At 41.6% G+C, this 22,179-nt stretch overlaps 2 protein-coding genes and 1 pseudogene across 2 annotated transcripts; 2 read left to right on the forward strand and 1 right to left on the reverse strand.

Moving 5' to 3' along the window:
* Window positions 1–265: 265 nt before the first annotated feature.
* On the forward strand, window positions 266–7,047 carry LOC140662642 (olfactory receptor 6E1-like). The gene is made up of 3 exons (XM_072886213.1): window positions 266–322; window positions 1,003–1,922; window positions 7,008–7,047. Exons 1-3 carry the CDS (start codon window positions 266–268, stop codon window positions 7,045–7,047), a joined length of 1,017 nt encoding a protein of 338 aa, XP_072742314.1.
* Window positions 5,681–6,737, reverse strand: LOC140662618 (olfactory receptor 6F1-like). The gene is made up of 2 exons (XM_072886186.1): window positions 6,708–6,737; window positions 5,681–6,250 (listed from the first exon to the last, which is right to left on the reverse strand). Exons 1-2 carry the CDS (start codon window positions 6,735–6,737, stop codon window positions 5,681–5,683), a joined length of 600 nt encoding a protein of 199 aa, XP_072742287.1.
* Window positions 7,048–10,374: 3,327 nt separating the features above from the next.
* On the forward strand, window positions 10,375–13,261 carry LOC140662643 (olfactory receptor 6F1-like; annotated as a pseudogene).
* The last annotated feature ends 8,918 nt before the right edge of the window (window positions 13,262–22,179 follow it).

Here is a 22,179-nt window from a genome sequence, read left to right on the forward strand (position 1 = left end):
ATCAACTGAAACCAGGACAGCACTAAAACTTGTATTTGTCTGCTAAGTCAGGAAGCCAGCCTGGAAAACAGAAATTAGTCAGAAATGTTAAGGTACACTTGCAGATCCTGACCTGTGGTACCACAAATAAGACAGGGGAGGATCTAAATCTCATCTCATCATCTAGGGTCAGTATCTCAAGAGTGAACACATACTGGTACTTTCAACACTCAGCTTAAGGTCAGCAGAAAGTCTCTCTGGAGTTATTGAATCTTTGCTTTTGACAATGCAGGGAGTACTGAGGAATACACTGGTACTTAGACAAGTAGCCGTCTGCTGTCAGGTGAGATGAATCACATTCAAGATTTCTATGGAAAAGGGTATGCTGTCTCATTTGGAATCTGCCCTCAAAGGTACTATAATGCATGGGCTCTGGGCTTTGTAATGGATACTGGTAGGAAAGGTACTCAGATTCTGTAAGGTATTAAAATAGAAATTTTTTTAGCAAATATAAAAAGGGAAAGGGAATAGTATAGGTAATCTTATGTCCCTTCAGATGCTGGGAACCTGCAGTGAAACTTTGGATGGACTTCTAGCCAAGGCACAGCCTGTTGCACAGATCCTGTCTGTGGAGTAATTACCCCACATTATGGTATTTAGGGCTCTTACCAGATTTTCTTAAGAAGTAAAAAATGCTATTCATGATTTCTTCTGTCCGCAAAGGACGTCCACATGAGAACATGCTGCTTCACTTTAAGATGAGGACAAGAACATGCATCATCACTGGTGCCAAGTGGGAGCTGCCTAAAGGCTGCTTCATTATGATTTGCCAGCTGTTTGTCCTCTGGCCAAGTGATATGTGCAGCACAGGCAGGTGCCTGCTCAGGTCAGCTGTTATGTAGTTCACTCACTCTTTGGCTTACAATAGTCTTCCAGTTAGGACCACCACATGTACCACCTGATTAGGCTTTCATTTCTGCTTCTTGGAACATCTTTAACATCTTCTTTTTAACTATCTTTCAGCTTTCAGAGACGAATCAGACAACAGTGGTGGAGTTCATTCGCTTGGGACTCACTAGCAATCACTTTTTGGAGATCATCCTATTTGCCATTCTCTTTGTTGCCTTCCTCCTGATCCTCCTTGGAAACATTGCTGTCATCACTTTCACACTGGTGGACCAACACCTTTATATTCCCATGTATTTCTTTCTCAGGAATTTCTCCCTTGTGGAAATCTGCTTCACATCTACCTTCGTACTGAGGACACTCTACAGCCTCCTCACAGGAGCAAAACCAATTTCCCTCTCTGGATGTTTCCTTCAGTTATCCCTCTTCTTCATCCTGGGTATCTGCACTTTCTTCCACATAGCTCTCATGTCCTTTGACTGCTACGTGGCCATCCACCACCCTTTGCATTATGCCACCTTCATGAGCAATAGGTTTTGTCTCCACCTGGTGCTGGGCTGCTGGGTGGTGAGTTTCTTCTTGGCGTTCTCCCCACTGACAATTATACTCTGTTTGCCATTCTGCAGGCCCAACATAATTAACCACTTCTACTGTGACACAGCACCACTGCTCCAGCTGTCCTGCACAGACACAGGCCTCATTGAGAAAGTAATGCTAGTGACAAGCGTTCTAATATTACCTGGCACCTTATCAGTAACTGCCTTTTCCTACGCCTACATTGTCTACATTGTCACACATATCCAGTCTTCAGCAAGCAGGAAAAAAGCCTTTTCCACGTGCTCTGCTCATCTCATTGTGGTCGCTATTCTGTACAGCAGCTCCATCTTCAGGTACATCGGACTAAGCCAGCAGGGTAGGAGGGATTTTGACAAAGTTGTTTCTTTCCTCTACTGTGTGATTACCCAGCTGTGTAGCCCTTACATCTACACCCTTCAAAATGAAAAAGTTAAACAGGCCTTGAAAGATCTGGTGGCAAGGTGTTTTGTAGGCTCTGATGGTATTTTGAAATCCGGAGCCACAAAGCAGTGAACATATGCAAATGACTGTCTAGCAGAGTTCCCAGTACCCTGGGGCCTGGGAGGGTGGGGGATAAAGATGATGCATGAGGATGGATTAGGTGGAATTCACCTCCCCTAAGTGTATAAAGACTCTGTGACGATGCCTGTTTCTCTGCCCTGACTACATACAACATCTCTTTGATACTTAATCAGTTGGAAGTAGCTGCATTTGATCCATTTGAAATGAGGTATGGTGAAATCCAAGCCAGACAACACAGACATGTTAATCAACTCTTTAGATTTCTATAGGAAATTAAAGTCAATACTCTATATACCTCAGACAGAGATGCCTAACTTTCAGAGCAGACAACACATCACCACACAGAAAGTTCCTGTCATAGTGCCTACCATTTAATTTACAGGAAGGTACATGGAGGTGAGTGATGGATTCCTCCCTGATTTCTGCAAGCAAATGTTTTGAATGGTGCAAGCTGGAAGTTCATGGCCAACTAAACTGTTTTCCAATGCAAAGATCATTTTCATGTGTATGTTAACAAACTGCCAGGACCCTGAGTGCACTAATAGGCCCTTATGTCCCTGACCAGCCTCACCTGAGGCCTCCACCCACACCCTTTGAAGACGGATGCAGAAGCCTCTTTTAAGCACAGGCCTGGGCATTCAGTCCCTCCCTGACCTACATTGTAGCAGTGCTAGTCTCCATTTCAATCACAGTCATGCCCATGTCCTAAAGTCCACAAAAGAGAGCCCTTCATTATTATCATGTTCTTCCAAGAAATTGCTTCTGACTCTATGTCTGCTTCAGTAGAATGGAGCTCAAGGATTCTCAAGATGGCGTGGGTGCAGTTTTGATCTCCTTGTGTTGTTCCATACATCATCATCCCCTGCCTTTGATTTTCTACTCAGCTGCTTGGGAAATAAACTTTATTTCTCTTTTCTTCTTGCAGGGGGCTGATCAGAGGGAAAGGCTTATCAAAGGGGAGTACTTGGATCTTTAGGCATTTCCACAACATAAAATTTTATTACCGTACAGGAAAAAAAGTAAGCAAGAACTTTGGCACTGACAGCAGCATTTTATATTTTCATGCTAATATTTGAGCTCCTACTCTTTTTCAGAATTGGATACAACCTTGGGAAACAACTCTTTAGGTCTGACCACTCCTTCCGTGGATGTGCTATGTGGACCATCCCCTGAGATCCATTCAGAGTTCAGTGTATGGGTACAGGAATAATGTCACCTAGGTCAGCCATATAAAATTAAGGAAACAAAGTCTCAGCTGGCTGTCCAGGGTCCTTCCAAAGTCAAGATAAGACCACAGGTGATTTATTCCATCTTTAGGCAGATGGAGATTTCTTAGTCCTCTGACTTCTTTGTCTATAAGATCCACCTTCAATGTTTAAAATGTGATGGTGGGGGTCCCATCTGGTACTCAGAAATCTTAACTGTCTCACTCAGGAGTGTTATTCATTATATATGTATAAGTATATATGTATGTATATGCATGTAGTTATATATCCTAACTCTGCAGGCCATGGTGATTCCAGGAGTGGTGCCCGAACTCAGGATGGAGTTCACAGAGCCTGCTACTTAGGCCATTTGCACCTGAAGGCCTACAGCTCCCATATGAGGCAGGCCTTCAGGCTCTATTTCCTTTCCTGGAGGGCAGGTGACTCAGCCCAGAAACCAGTGGGAGGACTAGCATGAGGGCACTGTGGATGGTCAGGAAGTGAAGGGAAGGACAAGGTCCAAACTAGCAGTGGAGAGCAGGCACCCCTTGCTCTGCCTGACTGTGCAGCTTGTCCATGTTGGTCAAGAATGGATTTTAACCTTGCAGAGAAGTGTGAGCTGCAAGCAACTATGGCATGGCAGGTGCATCATGAGTCATTAGGGTTGCCTTTACACATCCTGTGTGCACCTTCTGCCTGTAGGTCTGAGTCTCTTCTGCAGGCATCTGGAAACTATGGAGGGACTTCAGCACGCTTACTGGTACAGGTTGCCATCTATGGTCTTTCTAGAGACAGCACAAATGAACAGGCTCCTCCAGAGGAATGGTCAGTCAAATAAGAGAATACTCTGACATGGGGACAAAAAAATGCCCTCTCAAAAGACCATATCCCTGCACACCCCTCTCCGTCCTGCCCCTCATTGACTGTAAAAGGGACTCACCACATCATGTTTGGATGCCTACACTGCAGGTGCCTAAGAACACGGGATGGGTGAGCTTCACGCACGCAGCTGTAAGTGCCATGGAAATTCATCTGGTCTGTGATTTATTTGTTTGCAGTGGATTTTATCTAATCCTAATGGATTTTATTTAATCCTAATAAACAGAGTGGACTTTTTGAACAGCTGCAGTGATATTCCTCTCACTGCCAGTATTTGATTCGGTATGTGGTCATTCCATAGCCCAAGATTTCCCTAACTGGACTTGTTGGGACAATCACAATCTAGCCCAATGGAAAGCTTAGGAACAACAATCAATGCTGTGGAAATATCCAGGAGGAAGGACAGGACCTTCCTAATAACAGGACCTGGAGGAAGAAGTACATGGGCATGCGGAGGGTGGGGTGCACTGTAACCATGAAGATGAGAAGGTTCCCAGTGATGGTGATGGTGTAAATTAAGTAGAATGTGAAGAACAGCAAGTGCTGCTGTTGTGGGTATTGGACAATCCAGAGAGGACCATTTCAGTCAGCAGTCTGGTTTCCTGGTTCTGGTCCTCCTGCTGGCTTCATCTGGGAGGAATCAAATGGACAGACTGTCAGATGGGTAGTCACTGCACCAAGTCACTGTGCTTCAGCCAGTTACTCAAGTGAGGAGTCTCTTGGGAATCCCTGGAGAGCCACTGGATCAGAAGGTGCAACTCTAGAGCTGGCTTAGCTGAACAAAGTAAGAAGGCAATGGCTGTGCATGCTGAAAGTGCATGATATTAGTGCTCCCTGAGTTTCATAGTTTGGGATACTGACCAAGCACACAACCATGAGGACTTGGTACTAAAGGGTTAGCTCCATTATGGGTGTAGGGCTGAGAACATGTGCTGCCCCCAAATGTCAGGTCTGTGGTCCTAGCTGGTTCCCTAGGCACTTTCTGCACTGAAGGGAATGCCCACCTGACAACCAAAACACCCACAGTCCAAAGAAAGCAAAAACAGAACAAAACAAAGCAAAATCAAATACCCTTTGTCTATAGACAGGCAAAGAAAGAAGGAATGAGGAAAAGATACTCATAGAGAACACTAATAAATGTAGAGGGTGAAGTTCAGTACTATATCTGCTTCATTAGCCACATTGCCTCATTGCCCTGATCAGTGTTGCTGTATATGTGATGAAGACGTGATATTCACACAGAGCTGTGCCAGCCGTGGCAGCTTTGTGTTTTCTTACTGCCCAGAATGGGAAACTGATGCACAGAAAGAGAGAGGAAATCAGCCCGCCACAGAGGAGAAAGTGGTCATTCATTCTCTGTTCTTCAGACTCCTCATCTCTTACCAAAGGGGCAACCAACCACAGGACTACACTAGTAAATCTCAAGGCACAGAGTGCATTTTGGCAGCAGAAATGTATCCATATATGGTGATGGAGGGGGGAAGCTCCCTTTTCACTGTATACACATGGACCTGGTCAACAGACCACACCACACAGAGAAGGACACATCAGCAAAGGAAGAACAGCACATACAGCCCTGTTGTGAGACATCCATTTGTTCTACTGACTTAATCCTATGGGGCTATGTCACAAAAAAAGTGGTTAATAATGTTAGGGCCACAGAAAGACAATGTGCTAATCATATATGTAGGTATGGCTATGGACAAGAAACCACAAAACCATGATCCAAAGACAAGTTGAGTTAAAAGGCTGCAATTCATGATGGAGTTATAATGTAAGGGGAAACAGATTGCCAAACAATGGTCGTATGCCATGGCAGCCAGGAGAAAATACTCTGTGCAGCCCAAAGAGAAAACAAAGTACATCTGTAGAAGGCAATTGTCAGAATAAATGGTTGGGTCTCCACCCAAGAGGACTGCTAGAGCTCTGGGGACACAAGCTGTGCTGTACCAGATCTCCAGGAAGGACAGGTTGCAGAGGAAAAAGTACATGGGGGTATGAAGTCGTGGATGGCTTCTGACTACGATCATGATGGATAAGTTTCCAAAGAGTGCCAAGATGTACATGGTGAAAAAAAGCATGAACAAAGACATTTTCAGATACTGATGGCCAGGAAAACTCAGGAGGATGAAAACATGGGTGCCACTATGGTTTCCTCTTTGAACATCAGATGAAAGACTCTTCTAAGTAACAAAAGACAATTAAAAAAAAGAGCTTTGTTCACTGCATTGCTACATTGCTATTTTCTGCCTTACATATTAGAATTCATAACCCAGATTGCCCAAAAATATACTGAAAAAAAATTTCCTTGAAATGTTCAAGGAAAGTCAAGCTTTTTTCTTTTTCCCTTTTATTGTTTTGTTTTTTTCTTTTTTGTTTTGTTCTTTTCTCTTTTTTATGTTTTCTTTTTTTCTTTTTTTTTTCTTTTTAAAGCATTCCAAGGAAAAATAGTGTTTTCCTCTCATAAATAGACTGCTGTGACCATGGCCACCAATACTTACAGTACTAAAATGGAAGAGAAGTCCAAAGAAATGAAGGGTCCATCCTGCCACTTCATTCTTTGGGGCAATCAACTTGATACATATTTACAAAAGGCTGATTTTTTTAAAATGTTCAATATTTTAACTGGGAATCATCTACATCCACTTTAGACTTCTGAAAATAAGGCATCCGATGTTTTATTCAGTTGTCTATAAGTAAATAACTTTTTTCCCCCCTGACATCATTTTAAGGCTGGCATATTTCAATATGACACAGAAAACAAGCAAGATCTGTATGTTTCTGACAGATGGAGGCCAGGTTGGACAGATGAATCCCACCATGTCCTTGGACAGGCAAGGCAAGGAATAATGGCAGAAAGATTGACATATAGAAATTGAGTCAATCAACTGAGTGGAGAATCATATGAACTATATACAGAAGAGGGAAGAAGAAAGAGAGGTGCTGCAGGATATACAGGAATAGATGGATAGTTATATAGACAGAATAAGCTCAGAAATAAATGCAGCATAGATAGCAAAGAATAAAGATGGATGTAATGCACACACACACAGAAAAACTCCTTGCATCAATATGGAGGAATAGATAGAAAGGTAAAGAGGTAGTATATACACATAGAATCAGAATAATTCAGATTTGGAGAGATCTTAGGAGGACTTCCTGCTTGAAGAAGGTAAGCCACAATTTCTGGGCTTTACACGCAGAGGGATGGATAAAGGAAGAGAAAAATGAATGTATATACAGTCACAGAGAGACAAAACAGAGGCAAACAGAGAGCATTTAGCTTTCACTTTCATAGTATTAAAAAGTTCTACATCATGATGAGAGACAACAATAAGTGCAAAACCACTATTTTTCTTCTGAAATCACAAATATCTCCGTGAAAAAGCAGAGCATTTCTGAAGCCCACTTTTCTGCCACTTACCTTGGGGGAAAAAGCATGACTCTAGCATAGCTCCAAGATACAAGTATTTTCTGGACTGGCTCCTCCCTAAGGAATTAAAGTCCCCAGGGTTTTCACAGTCAGTCTCTGGAAACATGCAATTACCCCTCAATTAAGAAAGGAACTATATCCACTCTACTTTGAATAATGAAAGTAAATTTGATTTTGCACATTTTTTTGCTCATTTCCCATAATCAGAGAGCTGTTGACTATCCAGATGAACCTTTCACCAAATTTTATGAGGAACTAAAATATCATGTTAGGATATTTTCAATAAAAAATCAAAATATATTTTTGGTACAGAGGAAAAAAAAGAATGATAAAATAATCTCTAGTATTGTACATAAGTAGAACATATATTCAAAAATAATGCTGACCAAATTAAATTTAATGCATCTTTTCAAGGTTTAACATTATTTCTACTCTAAGTCCTGATTTGCAGCAAACATGACTAAAGAAATAATCAGTATGGGATCTGTTATAAATGTATACGGTTGAACTGGATTCAGGAGGGTTACATCCCTAAATGTGATGGTTTAAATTATTCTCACCTGGTTTTAGCTGTCTAAAACTTGCTTGCCTATATCCAGTACAATTGATCCAGTACACTGATTAAAAGTGGAGCCAATACCTATCATGATATATCTGACTTCTAGATAGCAAAAATTAAATGGGATGAATCCCAGCTCTGGTTTAAATTTTGAATGCTTATTGAAGAAAATTGATGTAAATACATTTCAGCCTGACTGAAAATACTGTAATGTACCTAGCTGGTATTTTCTATAGCTTAAAGGAGTTTGGTGCCTCTTTATCTTTTGAATATCATAACCTCCTCTGAAGACTTCTGTTGAACCAACGCAAAACACTTCTTAAGAAGAAATGTGATCTATCTTATTGTTAAAATGTTGATATCTTCAGTCCCATAAGCCCACAGTTTTTAGCTGAAAGTTGCAAGTTTATTGAGCAATAAGACTCTGAGAGTAAAACATGAGCCTGTCTGAGACTGAATCAAAGCTGTGTGAAATGGTCAGGCCATCTAACCCTTGTCCTTGTGCAACTTAGTAAGGACAACATTCTGTGAAATGAATGACCATCTAGATTGTAGTGGATCTGAATGTTTCAGAGGTTTTGTAGCTAGCTCCTTTCCTTCCATTGCTTTGACTTCATTTCAGCATCTCAAGTTGGACTGTCATTTCCCTTATTCTCTTGCCTGGCTGTACTTTCTAGCATGTTCATTTTGGTTCCATTCGTAATAACTTTTTTTTAATATATTTTATGTACTGCTTAATATGTATTGCTTAATACTGAGCAGGCAACTACTAATTATTCAAACAGATGTTTCAGTCTTTTTTTGTCCACTTTGCAATGCACAAGTCATAGTATCATATCATCAAGAAAAGCGTCCTGCCATAAAAACATCATGGCAGACTGAGATACAGCAATCTTTTCATGCAGTTTGAGCTGACAATCCCCCCGATTAACTTTTTTTCAGTATAAATGGATCCTACTTGAGCCACAAAGGGATAATGGACCAACTATTGTTCAGAATGGATGCAACTATTATATCCATTAATCTGAGGAATAGAGCTTTTTCTCTGCTAGAGCCCTCAGGTAAAGTATTGACATAAATTTTGTAGATAGATGAAGTGTGAAGCCGCAATTTCCACTCTTTTTATCAATAATTGTGTTTTTTCAATATAGACCACCTAATATTTCCAAAGTGAAAACAAGGGTTTACAAAATAAAGGTATGTTTTCTTTTCTCTGTTGTTTGTTTAACATATTTTGAGATCATTCACCTTAATAGTTCCATGAAATGCAGTCTGTAAAAAATAAGACAAGTGGAAAAATTATTATGATGGGAAAGTGAATTAATTCTTCAATTATCTGAATAATTGCATTCATTTTCAACAGTTCTAAGAATTTTTGAGCAATTAAACTTGAGTCACCAGTGGTTTACTCAATACACAAGTACAAGGGGACCAACTCAACTAACTAAAGAAAGGCATTCTCATATGGGCTATCTAAAATCCAAATTTATGAATAATTTAGCTCAACAAACAAATCATGTTACCATTCCATCCCAGTGTTCTCATGACTGGCTTTACAAATATTTAAGCCTTCAAATGCTACAAATCACCTCAGGGGCATCTCCATCTGGACAACCCATAATACAGTCACAATTCGGCACACTCACAGCAACTGAACTCCTCTATCCCAGGTTATGCTATAATCTTTACTAACCCAGACTGCTCTCAGATCTAGTTAATGAGTGACAAAACATCTTCAGAAAATGGATGGTTTCGCCAGCTCTCTTAGCTTTATTCTTCTAAATGCTACTTTACCACTTTTTTAAGAAGTACCACATTTTTAGGTACTTTCATTAATCACTTTAGTGATTGGTAACCTTAAGGGAGTGATAAATGACACACTAAGATAGGTATCTAAACAGTTAGTACAAATTGCCCATTAAATGGAAAGACTTCTGTTCCACTGAAAATAGAAGCAGCTAAAGAAATATATTTTATTATACACATTTACATTTTGTATGGCTGAAGTAAGGTGCAATGTTTTTGCTCTTAGAGCAAAACCAATAAATTGCTCTTAGATCAAAACCAATAAATTTGCAATAAATTGCTCTTAGAGCAATCAGGATGACCAAGAGTTTGGGTAAATTTTGTCTTTTTTCCTGAATTTTATCATCCCAACAGTGGGACCTGTTTCTGACAACAAGCACTGTCATCATCCGCCTTTGAAATATTGGTGCTGGCTACCAGCTGTTAGATAAGAGAAAACCAGCACCACTACCAAAAAAAAAGCCTCAGAGAACAAAACAATTTTCTGAAGGACTTTCAGTGAAGAGAACATGTTGTGCAATGAGAGTATCACCATTCCCCTGGTATCAAGCGCTCTGTCTTCCTGACTAGCAGTGCAATGTGTAAGGACCGTGGTAACTGAGAAACTGTTGTTGATATGAAGCCCATGGGGCAACTGGGGGGATGTGAAATAAGCCTTTTGGATGAAGGATTCACCTGTAGTTCATAAACAAGGGATGCATCTTCCCATAAATGTGAAGCTTTACAATGCAGTCATAAAAGAGATCAAGATGGCATTATTGCTAATCACAATTTGCAAAATGGAGTGTGGTTTTTCACTATAGCGAAATTCTACTGCTGGTAGAACTGGGTGTGGATTGATGAGGAATTTTGTTTTGTGAAATCTAATGATACTTAGAATTTCCTGTTTGCAGCCAAATGACCAATGATTTCAGTAAGAACTTGTAACCAGATGTAACCAAAATGATTAGTTTGTTCTTTTGTAACTAAGCAACATAGAGATAGGAGCAGGTTAGACAATGCTTTAATATTGTGTTTGTACATCTGTGGCTATGGATATGCTACTATGCCCAAAGACAATTGGACGAGGATTAGTACGGACATGCTGCTATGTTCCCAGTACAGCCCCAGCCCATCTTGACAAAGAGTCGAGGGTGGTTAGAATAATTGGTTTGTGTTAAGGGTGCCAAATCATTGTTAGGGACCATGCACCATGAAGAAGGGGAGCAAGTTACATAAGCAAGGTGGGATTGCGCATGTCCAGAAGAAGGGGTCAACTAAAGGACACACCTGAACGACCACCAAGGACCACCAGAGACCCCCACGGAAGCCCCTCGGAGCTCAAGGACACATGCATAATGACCACGCAAATATGATAATTAGTTCCAGGAAATAGAATGAATATGCATGATCATTCCAGGAAATTTGATGCATATGTATGTAACTGGACAATATAAGTTTCAGCTGATGTAACCTGCGGTATGCACGCTAGGTGGAACGATCCCCCGTGCATCCGTCGCCGTAATAAAGAATGCCTGCTTCTTAATACTACATTGGTGTTAAGGAGTTTGATTCCCAATTTCGGTGACAAACTTACGCATATAAATACAAGTTATGACCCTGAATTCCTCTAACTTGTTTAAAATGACCCCTGTGGCTGCTGAATCACACACAGGTGGTGAATTCACTCACTGAAATTCACTTCATCATAAAACAGGCTTCTGAGAAGTCCTATTGGTCTGTGTGTGTATCTCCACTGATGAGAAGAGCAGCTCACATTTACATAAATTATTCAAAGTAGGTAAAATAAGATGAGAAAAATCTCTGCTTAGAGGTATTTATCTTTTGAAAGTCATGTATATTATCTTTTTTTGACACAGTTTTATTTGTTTGTTTAATAAATTAATGTCTACTGGGGAAAATGTTGTACAAACAGGGAATACTACATTGTCTGTTTCTGTCAACAGATCTGTTAAGTTTGTTCCACTGGCTGATTATTGACTATCAAAGAAGTACAGTGTAAAATGAGTTTCTTAGATTTTATTTACACACCTGTGAGAGGGAAGAGTGTTAATCTAACATAAAACAGATGTCAGCAATGTGTGCATGTATACCTGTACTAGTCTGCCTAATCCATGAACTTGGGTAGTTCATGAAAATAAATAGTCATTGCTAGAGTGTGGGTCATTTGACAGCTCAAACATCATCCTCATACAATCAGATGATTATGCCCTAGAAGTGCTTGTTTCTCCCCACTGATTGTGAAAGTTTAGACAGTTTGCTCAAATATAGGCATCTGAATATGGACAGATTAATTTCACTTCATTCTCAGTGTATAGAATGAAAGAGAAACTCCTTATTTTTACTACAGTGAACCTGTGAACCTGTCCTATCTGAGACATAAGTAGAGAATAGTTCAATACATTCTTTGGTTGATACATTCTCTGTGTGTTGACAGATGGGTCGTGGCTGAAAAAAAAAAAAGAACATAGAACCAATCTATGGTAGAAGAATTCATTCTTCTGGGATTTCCTGGCAACCAGTGTTTGCCAATCACCCTCTTTCTGCTCTTTTCTGTAACGTACATACTAACAGTATTGGTAAATATGGCCATCATAGCGCTAGTGTGGGTCTATCAACTCCTGCAAACTCCAATGTACTGCTTCCTTGGCAACCTCTCCTTTCTGGACATCTGGTACACTAAAGTTTGTGTGCCCAAAGCCCCTGGAGTATTCCTTGGAAAGAGTCAAACCACCTCCTTCATCAGCTGCACCTTGTAGATGTACATCTTCTCTTTGGGCTATAATGGAATGCGCTGTCTTGGCTGTCATGCTTATGGTTGCTATCTGACCATATGCTACCCTTTACACTACAGTCTCCTCATGTGCAACATCTTGTGCATGCAGCTGGCCATTGGCTCCTGGATGTTCAGTTTCCTGGGTGTCACTATCCCAGCCTCTCTAATATCCATTTTATTATTCTGTGGCCCTAACATCATCAGCCCCCTTTTTTTGTGACAGATTCATGGATTCCTTTCTCCTGTTCTGACACTCATTTTGTTGAAATGGCATGTCTTGTCCCCCTCTCCACATCCATACTTGGCTCTTTAGTGGTAACATTCACATCCTACATCTATATCATTTCCACTATCTTGGGGATCCCATGAGCCCAAGGTCAGTGAAAAGCTTTTTGTAGATGCACAGCTCATCTTACTGTTGTAATTTTGTGGTATGACTCCACCATCTTCCTGTACATCAGGCGCTATCATCAGACTTCTCTGAGTTGAACAAAATTGTGAATACCCTCAATACCGTTGTGACTCCCATATTGAATCCTTTCTTTTACACTCTTAGGAACACAGAGGTGAAGAAAGCCTTGAGAAAAGCATTAGGCGGACATGACAATGCCTTAAACTGATTGCAGAGGAAAGTAGGTGGAATAACCATAAACATGCAGTGCTTTACTGTATGCATTCTTCAGTGGTACTCCTCTTTCCTGTCTTTAAATGTTGGAGCAGACATCTACCTCTGAGCTAACTACTCAGGTTCTCTTTACAGTCACTGCAAAGAAAGGCCATTAGTGTGCATAGTTAATGAGACATGTTTTAGATATTATTTCTGTGACACATATCAGTCAAATGATGTCCTAGAAGTTCTTTTTCTCTCTGCTGTCTATGAGGAGATTTTAACTCAGCTGCAGGTAGTTGCATTTAATCAAATTAATACCATCCATAGAATATTCTCATCTAATTGACAAAATGCCCTGCAAGGCAAAATGTCTGCATCAACCTTGATGGGTAAGAAAAGAAAGATTTCTTGTCTGCCAAGGTTTAGTAGTGTTCTGGAGTCTTGTCAAGTTTTCTTGGCCTTACAAAAATGAAACATTTTTCATCTGATGAAGAAGAATCACATATGTCACTTAGTCTGATGATTTTAAATATGTGTCATCTCCAAATACCACAATCAAAATACAAAATTAATTCTTAATTTGAAAGTATTACTTTTGCTTATGAAATAGATAGCCTGTTACAGAGTTCAAGTAAAATATTGTTTTACTGAAATTTTGTGTCTACCTAGGAAATGGGCTCACCAGTGTCTTGACTGCATGGAAGATGCAGAATTTTTGCATGAAAAGTGGGATTCATGTCATCTAACATTGGACGTCTACAATGTACATATTCCTCAAGTCTTCTTTTATAGATAGTGAAGAGAGGTCCCTCCAGAGAGCCATTATTTTAATCCAAAAATTTGCAGTTAAGACAGGCCACATAACTAACTCTCTACCTGTTCTTATTTCTGTATAATGGCTCTAGATAGATTTAGGTTTCTAAATTTAAAATTAGATGTAGACTTAGGCAGATGAGTGTTACACTCAGTTTCATACAGAGTCACAACACAGTTAATAGTATAAATAGTTTTCACACAACCAAAAGTCTTTCAGAATCCAAGGTCAAAGACATTACAAAATGTTTCCATGATATTTTAGTTTCTTTCTGTGTGCCCCCCTGCTCCCCTTCGCCAGGACTATGTGATATGTCCTTTTTAAAGATGTAAAAACAGAGCAAAAGAGATAAAGAGAGTAAACATTTAAAAAAACCCATCACCCTCTGTCATTGTGTCCCTGCTGGATGAGCCTTATCATGTTTGTCTATTGCATTTTGAAAAAGAATAGCATATAACAAGACACAGTATATGCCAGATAAATAAAATGGATCAACATTGTTACAATCTGTTTCAGAGAAGGAGATCATAAGAATATTATGTATTACACAGAGAGTATTTTTTTTCTCCGCGTGTAGTATGTAGCCCACTTTTGCAACATACTTCATATTTCAGACAGCCATTTTCTCAGTGTCTTCTGAAGAAAACCTACTAAAAATAATGGTACCCTGCATAAGTTCTGTTCATAATATATCATGAACTAGTTCTTTGCAGTCTTTGCAGATTACTGTCAGAGTCCATGCATCAGTCTATAATTCTCTAGCATAGAGTGGGCACACCCACTGCGTAACACTTACCTCCGATATCTCTGGGGAAAAAAAGGAGGTATGTTCTATCTATAACACGAGTTCAGATTTCTTGTAGAGTCACATTTCAGTGCCTGGCTACAGGCATCTTAAGCTCAAACTGAATTCCAGACAGGTGTGATACTCCTGTAATTCAGACACAAATAAACAAGTGAGAGCTGGGTTTTAATTTGTTTCTGTCTGAATTGCCCCACATAATCATACCTCTGCACCACAGCCTGCCAGAATGACAAAATTATAATATGATGCTTCTAAGGGTAGGTGGAAGGTGAGAGCATCTGCTTCATTAGGGTCATCTGACCAAGGACCTTTTCAATGCAAAAGGCAATAATAAGTAGAGGGAGAAGTGGTGAACAAGAACACAGAGACCCAAACCTGGTAGACAAGAGATAATGGAGAAAATGGCAAAGACTGAAAGTCACTAGCTACTAATTAAAGGCCATTAAGAAACTCCAGGCACAGCTTTGGAGAGGCCCCCCTGGACTTTTAGTGCATCAAGCTGGACCAGTCGGCGAGTAAGGGACAGTGGGGTGGGATTAGAGGCCAGGATCCAGGGAGGGGTACCAGGCAGACAGAGGTGCTGTGCTTGTAACCAAATGTAACCAAAGTGATTAGTTTGTTCTTTGGTAACTAAGCAACAAAGACATAGGAGTGGGGTAGACAATGCTTTAATATTGTGTTTGTACATCTATGGCTATGGATATGCTACTGTGCCCAAAGACAATTGGATGAGGAGTAGTACGGACATGCTACTATGCTCCCAGTACAGCCCCAACCCATCCTGACAATGAGTCGAGGGTAGTTAGAATAATTGGTTTGTGTTAGAATAGGAATAAGGGTGCCAAATCATTGTTAGGGACCATGCACCATGAAGAAGGGAAGCAAGTTACATAAGCAAGGTGATATTGCACATGCCCATAAGAAGTGGTCAACTAAAGGACAAACCTGAACAACCACCAAGGACCACCAGAGACCCCCACGGAAGCTCCTCGGAGTTCAGGGACGCATGCATAATGACCATGCAAATCCGATAATTAGTTCTGGGAAATAGAATGAATATGCCTGATCATTCCAGGAAATTTGATGCATATGTATGTACTCGGATAATATAAGCTTTGTTTGATGTAACCTGCAGTATGCATGCTAGGTGGAACGATCCCCCGTGCATCCGGCGCCGTAATAAAGAATGCCTGCTTCTTAATACTACACTGGTGTTAAGGAGTTTGATTCCCGATTTTGGTGACATGCTGAGGCGTGGGGGATCCACAAATGTGCGTGTTCTTGTGAACCCAGAGTGTTGTGTGTGTGCCTGCACTAGTTACCTCCTGTCTATGCCAGCCCCAGAGGAGGAGGAGACACAGCTGCCTGTGCTTGCGTATGATGTGGGTCGTGTATGTGGCTGCTTTTCACAGCAGAGCCTTGGCTGTGGCAGTCTGTGTGAGTGGCCATGTCAGTGTCCTCTGTGTGTGTCTGTCTGGGCATGTCCATGTGTCTCCGGGATAGGTGCTCACCTTTGCTACTGGTTAAACCTGCAGACGGGAAAGTGGCAGCTGCGTCCCTCAGACTGGTCAGAGATCCCGGGTCCCCAGGAACTAGGCTGGGCTGCTGGAGGCAGCGGCCACTCCTAATATCCCTTTAGAACCTCTGCATTCCTCTTCACCGAAGACCATTGTACATCAAGGAGTTAGTGCAGGCTCTAGTGCTGTGCTCTGTTGCACATCCGGTGTGGTCTTCAGGTCTGCGTTGTGCTGCTCAAATCCCCTGGGTGCAGGATAAACTCAGCAGCTCATCCTGGAGAAACTGGCTACTCATGGCTTGGACGGGTGTACTCTTAGCTGGGTAAAGAACTGGCTGGATGGCCGGGCCCAAAGAGTGGTGGTGAATGGAGTTTACTCCAGTTGGCGGCCGGTCACAAGTGGTGTCCCCCAGGGCTCTGTGTTGGGGACAGTCCTGTTTAATATCTTTATCAATGATCTGGATGAAGGGATCGAGTGCACCCTCAGTAAGTGTGCAGATGACACCAAGTTGTGCGGGAGTGTTGATCTGCTTGAGGGGAGGAAGGCTCTGCAGAGGGACCTGGACAGGCTGGATCGATGGGCCCAGGTCAATTGTATGAGGTTCAACAAGGCTAAGTGCAAGGTTCTGCACTTGGGCCACAGCAACCCCATGCAATGCTACAGGCTTGGGGAAGAGTGGCTGGAAAGCTGCCCAGCAGAAAAGGACCTGGGGGTGCTGGTTGACAGCCACCTGAATATGAGCCAGCAGTGTGCCCAGGTGGCCAAGAAAGCCAATGGCATCCTGGCTTGTATCAAAAATAGTGTGGCCAGCAGGACCAGGGAAGTGATTGTGCCCCTGTACTCAGCACTAGTGAGGCCACACCTCAAATACGGTGTTCAGTTTTGGGCCCCTCACTACAAGAGAGACATTGAGGTGCTGGAGTGTGGCCAAAGAAGGGCAACGAAGCTGGTGAAGGGTCTAGAGCACAAGTCTTATGAGGAGCGGCTGAGGGAACTGGGGTTGTTTAGTCCGGAGAAAAGGAGGTTCAGGGGAGACCTTATCACTCTCTACAGCTACCTGAAAGCAGGTTGTAGAGAGGTGGGGGTCGGTCTCTTGTCCCAGGTAACTGGTGATAGGACGAGAGGAAATGGCACCTCAAGTTGCACCAGGGGACGTTTAGACTGGGTATTAGGAAATTTTACTTCACTGAAAGGGTTATGAAGCGTTGGAACAGGCTGCCCAGGGAAGTGGTTGAGTCACCATCCCTGGAAGTATTTAAAAGACGTTTGGATGAGGTGCTTAGGGACATGTTATAGTAGTGGCCTTGGTAGTGTTAGGTTTACAGTTGGACTCGATGATCTTAAAGGTCTTTTCCAACCTATACAATTCTGTGATTCTGTGATAATTACACAGTGATGAGGGAAAGAAATTATCAGAGAAGAGGACAATGGACCTAATGAGAAGCACTCCACAAATATCTAAGACATTAATCTTCTGGTGAGTTCTGATGAAGATATTTCCCAGATGAGCTCTTCAGCTCTATTCTGTGAAGAATGTTTATTTGAAGGCCTGAAGGGGTAATGATTTGCTTTACTTCAAATATCTTGAACGTAAAGAACTATGGCTAGGCTGATAACCCTATTCTCTACTGGTATTGAATGGAGTGAAATAGATAAAGTAAAAACAGTTTATGTGTTTTTAGAATGTTTTTTTCTTGCCCAAAGCTGATGGGAACTTGAAGATGGTGTGGAGTATCTGGATATATGACACAACTATGAGTAAGAAGGGGACCATGATGAAGAGGACAGCTATATGTAGGTGGTGATATCATTCTTGTAGGTGTCCACACAAGCCAACTTCAGCAGAGGTGGCAGATCACAGAAGTGATTGATCCTGTTGGGCCCACAGTATGGAAGGGTAAAGATGAAAGTTGTCTGCCCTAAGGCCACCAAGACCCCAATAAGCCAAGATACAGCTGATAGCAGGAAACATTGATAGATGCAGCTGATAGCATATATTTGCAGATATGCTCTTTGTGGCTTATCATGGTCGTGTAGCGCAGGGGATGACATATGGCCACACAGCAATCATAGGCCATGGCAGACAGCAGACAACATTCTGTGATCCATAAGAGGGAGAAGGCATACATCTGTGTTGCACAGCCCAGAAAGGATATGCCCTTCCTTTGTGTGAGGAAGTTCACCAGCATCTTGGGGATTGTGGATGTAGTGTAGCCAATCTCCAGGAAGGACAAGTTCTTGAGGAAAAAATACATGGGGGAGTGAAAGGCAGCATGTACCATAGTGATCGTAATGATGAGGATGTTTCCCATGAAAGTACTGAGGTACATGAGCAATACCAGACAAAAGAGAGAGCCTTGGATCTCTGGAATGCTGGAGAAAGGTAAAAATTGGAAATAGGTCACCACTGTGTAGTTCCCACCGGTCATGTCCCTCTGGGTTTTTTTAACTGCGGAAGTCATTACATATCTGTTTTCTAGTTAATCTAGAGAAATACAAAATAATAAATTAAATATTTATATATATTGCTTTTTAATAGGACAAGACCCCAGAAGAGGAGGTGATATTTTACTGCTGTGTTTTGGTATTTTTAGTGCTAAAGATTATTTAGAGGAGGGAGGGAAGATGGTTCCCTTCACATAGCTTTTAATAAGTAAGAACAACTTTTCCAAATTATTCTACTTTACTTCTAGTCAATGGAAAGGAAGATATGTCTTCTTTATGACAGCAGAATATTTTACTCTTCCTGCCTTTTAGGATGAGGATTGTACTCTAGTGCCCCTGTCTTTGAAGTGGACGTTTCTCCCATTATCCAGCTGAGATCTGCTACCCTAACACCTGCTGCCAATCAAAGAAGGCTGGTCCTGAAAACCCGGAAATGATTAATTTGTTGATAGAGTGGGTTTTTGGCAATGAGTCCCTCTTGCTGTCATTCTGTGGATGGGATTCATTCTAGAAAAGAATCATCTACTGAACACAAATAATCCTGTATACAGTCCATAGTACCGCTCAAAAATACTAAAGAATGTGGATCACTCTCCAGGAAACTACCTTTGTCCCAGGCACTCTTCAGGAGGAGCAGTTCTTTTCAAGAATAAAAAATGTCTTGGAATTTATGTTCTATTCCAATAATCCATTCACTTCATAGATAGATGAGTCTCCCTTAAAGAGAAGCCCTGTGTAGGTGGCAGAAGAACAATAACATACGGAAGAGAGAGAAGACTCAAGTAAAATAAGGTAGCTCACCTGCCATTAGGAGAAGGCTGTGGTTAGTATTTTTGGAAAATCCACATCACAAACCTTGAGTATTTCAATGTGTTTATGTTCCCAGTGGAAAACAGTCTGTTGGGTATTGATCGCTTGCAATTGTAGGAGTCAGTTATTTTTTCCTCATTGTTTAGGTATGACAAAACCCTCTCTGGTTCTCCTGTTAGCTCCTGGAACTAACTGTAAAGAAAGACCTATAAAGCACTTGCATATCTATTTTAAACTGTTATTTTTTAACCAGTCATGGTCTTGGGGCTGATCCCACCTAACTTTAGGGATAAAAGTTTGGTATGGAAATAAACTACACAAACTAGGCACAGGAAAAAGGCTTTGTGGGAGGAGAGAACGGGTGCATAGGTCATGTCTAACTCTGGCTTTAAGCTCTCTAATTAATGGTGAGGGACAGGCCTCTCCATGGGAGAACTCATCATGATGTCTCAGATAGGCCCTTCAGATTGTTCAGAAATTGTCCTCTATGGATAATAATTTCTGTCTTTATTTGTGTGAATCATACTATGCTTCCATTTAATTAAACAAAGAGACAGTACTTGTAAGCAGTAACTTACCTTATCATCCAGAAGACACCTACATCACATTAGGTGAGTCTTTCCTACAAAATCACTTGCTCTCTGCTGTTCACAGAAGATGACTACAATGCAGAGGTCACTCTACAGTCGATAACTAAAGATAAGAGTGGGGAAAGACAGTCCCAAGGCCAGGTGAAATAAATTCAGACTGAATGAGATGTCTTAACACTGGCAGTGCAGATATCAGTCAGCAATTCCACTTTTAATCAAATATAACCCCCAGATTTCTGGAACAAATTGCTCTGGTCTCTGTTTGCACTTTGGTCAAAATACCCAGAACACTACAAGTGGAATTTTTCTGTATTGATTCAAATAACCACCATCTAATGAGAAAAATCTAAGTCCATTGTCCAGGTCCTGTTCTGATCAGTGGGACTGGGGAGGAGTCAGGAAGAGCAGGGGGAGCGGTTCTCCATTGTATGATTTATCTGAAAAGCTGCAGTACATGCCTGTCAGAGTCAGACCTGGAGATAGTCAAGTCTGGATGCAGATTTGCTCTTAACTGAGTTTAACTGGGGTCTGTTTCAATCCTTAATGTCCATCTGAAATGATGTTATGCCAGTTAACAGCCTCAGCGGTACATTGCTTTCCTTCTGACTGTGGAAGATGGGCGTCATCTCTTCTGCATTTGGAGGGGCATTGAGGAGAGAGAGGCGATGCAGCGTTCCTTCTGGATCTCAATAAGAAAGGCCCAACAACAAATGGCTAAATAAAAGAGCTCTTTAAATAGGATACAATAAAAATGAATATGGGTATTGAACAAATCTTTTGTCCCTTCCGATGCTGGGAACCCTGCATTCATGCCGCAGCGGATGAATTTTCCCATGTTGTGCTCTGTAGATCCTGTCCATGGAGGTAGCTCTCCCTTTTGGTCATTTGATCTATTATATAATTCCCTCACAAGAAAACAACTCTGTTCCTAAAGGAAGTTCTCATGAGAACACAGGCAAGGCCACGCAGGGAAGCTGCCTGCAGGTCCCTCGCTTACCATAAGCTGCTGAGTTTATCCTGCGGCCAAGGGATGTGCACAGCACAACACAGGCCTGAAGACCATGCTGGATGTTCAGCACAGCACAGGCCTGGGCCTTCTCAGGTGAACTGTTACATGCATCACTAGCTCCTAAATATGCAATGGTCTCCTGATCAGGATCAATACGAGGCCCAGCTTAAGTGATCTTAAATGTAGACCCTAGGCCCATGGGCAGAGGGTGTGGGTGGAGGCCATAGGAGAGTCTAGGCAGGAGCATTAAGGCCTATTCATACACTCAGGGCTTTTATGAGCTGGTTTGCAGTTTATCATCTCCTTTGCAGATACCTACAAGGTTGTAGTAAGATACAGGTCATCTAAGTTTAGGTGTCAAAGTAGATGATACATCTGTGTCTGAACTCTTGGTCTGGGGGTCTGAATGTCTTTTACAGTCAATGGAGAAAAACAAGCACTTCTACAGTCTGTTTCACCTGATTCTGATACACTGAGCAAGAGCAAGAGCACAAGATGATCTTACACAAGAGAAAGATGATCTCAATTGTGGAAGTGTCCACCTCTCCCCACTGAGTATAAAAGTAGTCTAGATGACTGACTCTGGCCAAGACCTCTACAAGACTGACAGATTTACTGAAGTGATTTGAGTCTCACTCCTAACATCACGTCTTTACAAACGCTTCCTCTGTGCCTGGATGTGAAGAAAGATAAATGTTCTTTTGAAGGTCAGTTCACCATTTCCGAAGGAAGGTATCTGACATGAGAGAATGAATTATGTTGCTTAGGCAGTCTTACCTTCATGAAACACTGTGGGTTGTGTGAAGAAAATTCTCAAGGCCTCTTTCACTGTCTCATTCCTCAAGGTGTAGATGAATGGGTTTAGTGAAGGTGTGATCACCAGGGGCAGCACATTCAAAACTTTGATATCAAGAGAAGCCTGTGAAATTCTCATATAT

This window comes from Ciconia boyciana, chromosome 22 (genome assembly GCF_034638445.1).
Source record: "Ciconia boyciana chromosome 22, ASM3463844v1, whole genome shotgun sequence".
Taxonomy (NCBI): domain Eukaryota; kingdom Metazoa; phylum Chordata; class Aves; order Ciconiiformes; family Ciconiidae; genus Ciconia; species Ciconia boyciana.

Bases quoted from the DNA above. Each gene is read 5' to 3' on its own strand.
- LOC140662642 (XM_072886213.1), top strand. From the start codon at position 266: ATGCAGGGAGTACTGAGGAATACACTGGTACTTAGACAAGTAGCCGTC. The intron at 323-1,002 runs GTGAGATGAATC...ACTATCTTTCAG, and splicing joins AAGTAGCCGTCTGCTGTCAG to CTTTCAGAGACGAATCAGAC. The intron at 1,923-7,007 runs GTGTTTTGTAGG...GAAGAAAGAGAG, and splicing joins TTGAAAGATCTGGTGGCAAG to GTGCTGCAGGATATACAGGA.
- LOC140662618 (XM_072886186.1), bottom strand. From the start codon at position 6,737: ATGCCTTATTTTCAGAAGTCTAAAGTGGAT. The intron at 6,251-6,707 runs GTAGATGATTCC...TTTGTTACTTAG, and splicing joins TTCAGAAGTCTAAAGTGGAT to AAGAGTCTTTCATCTGATGT.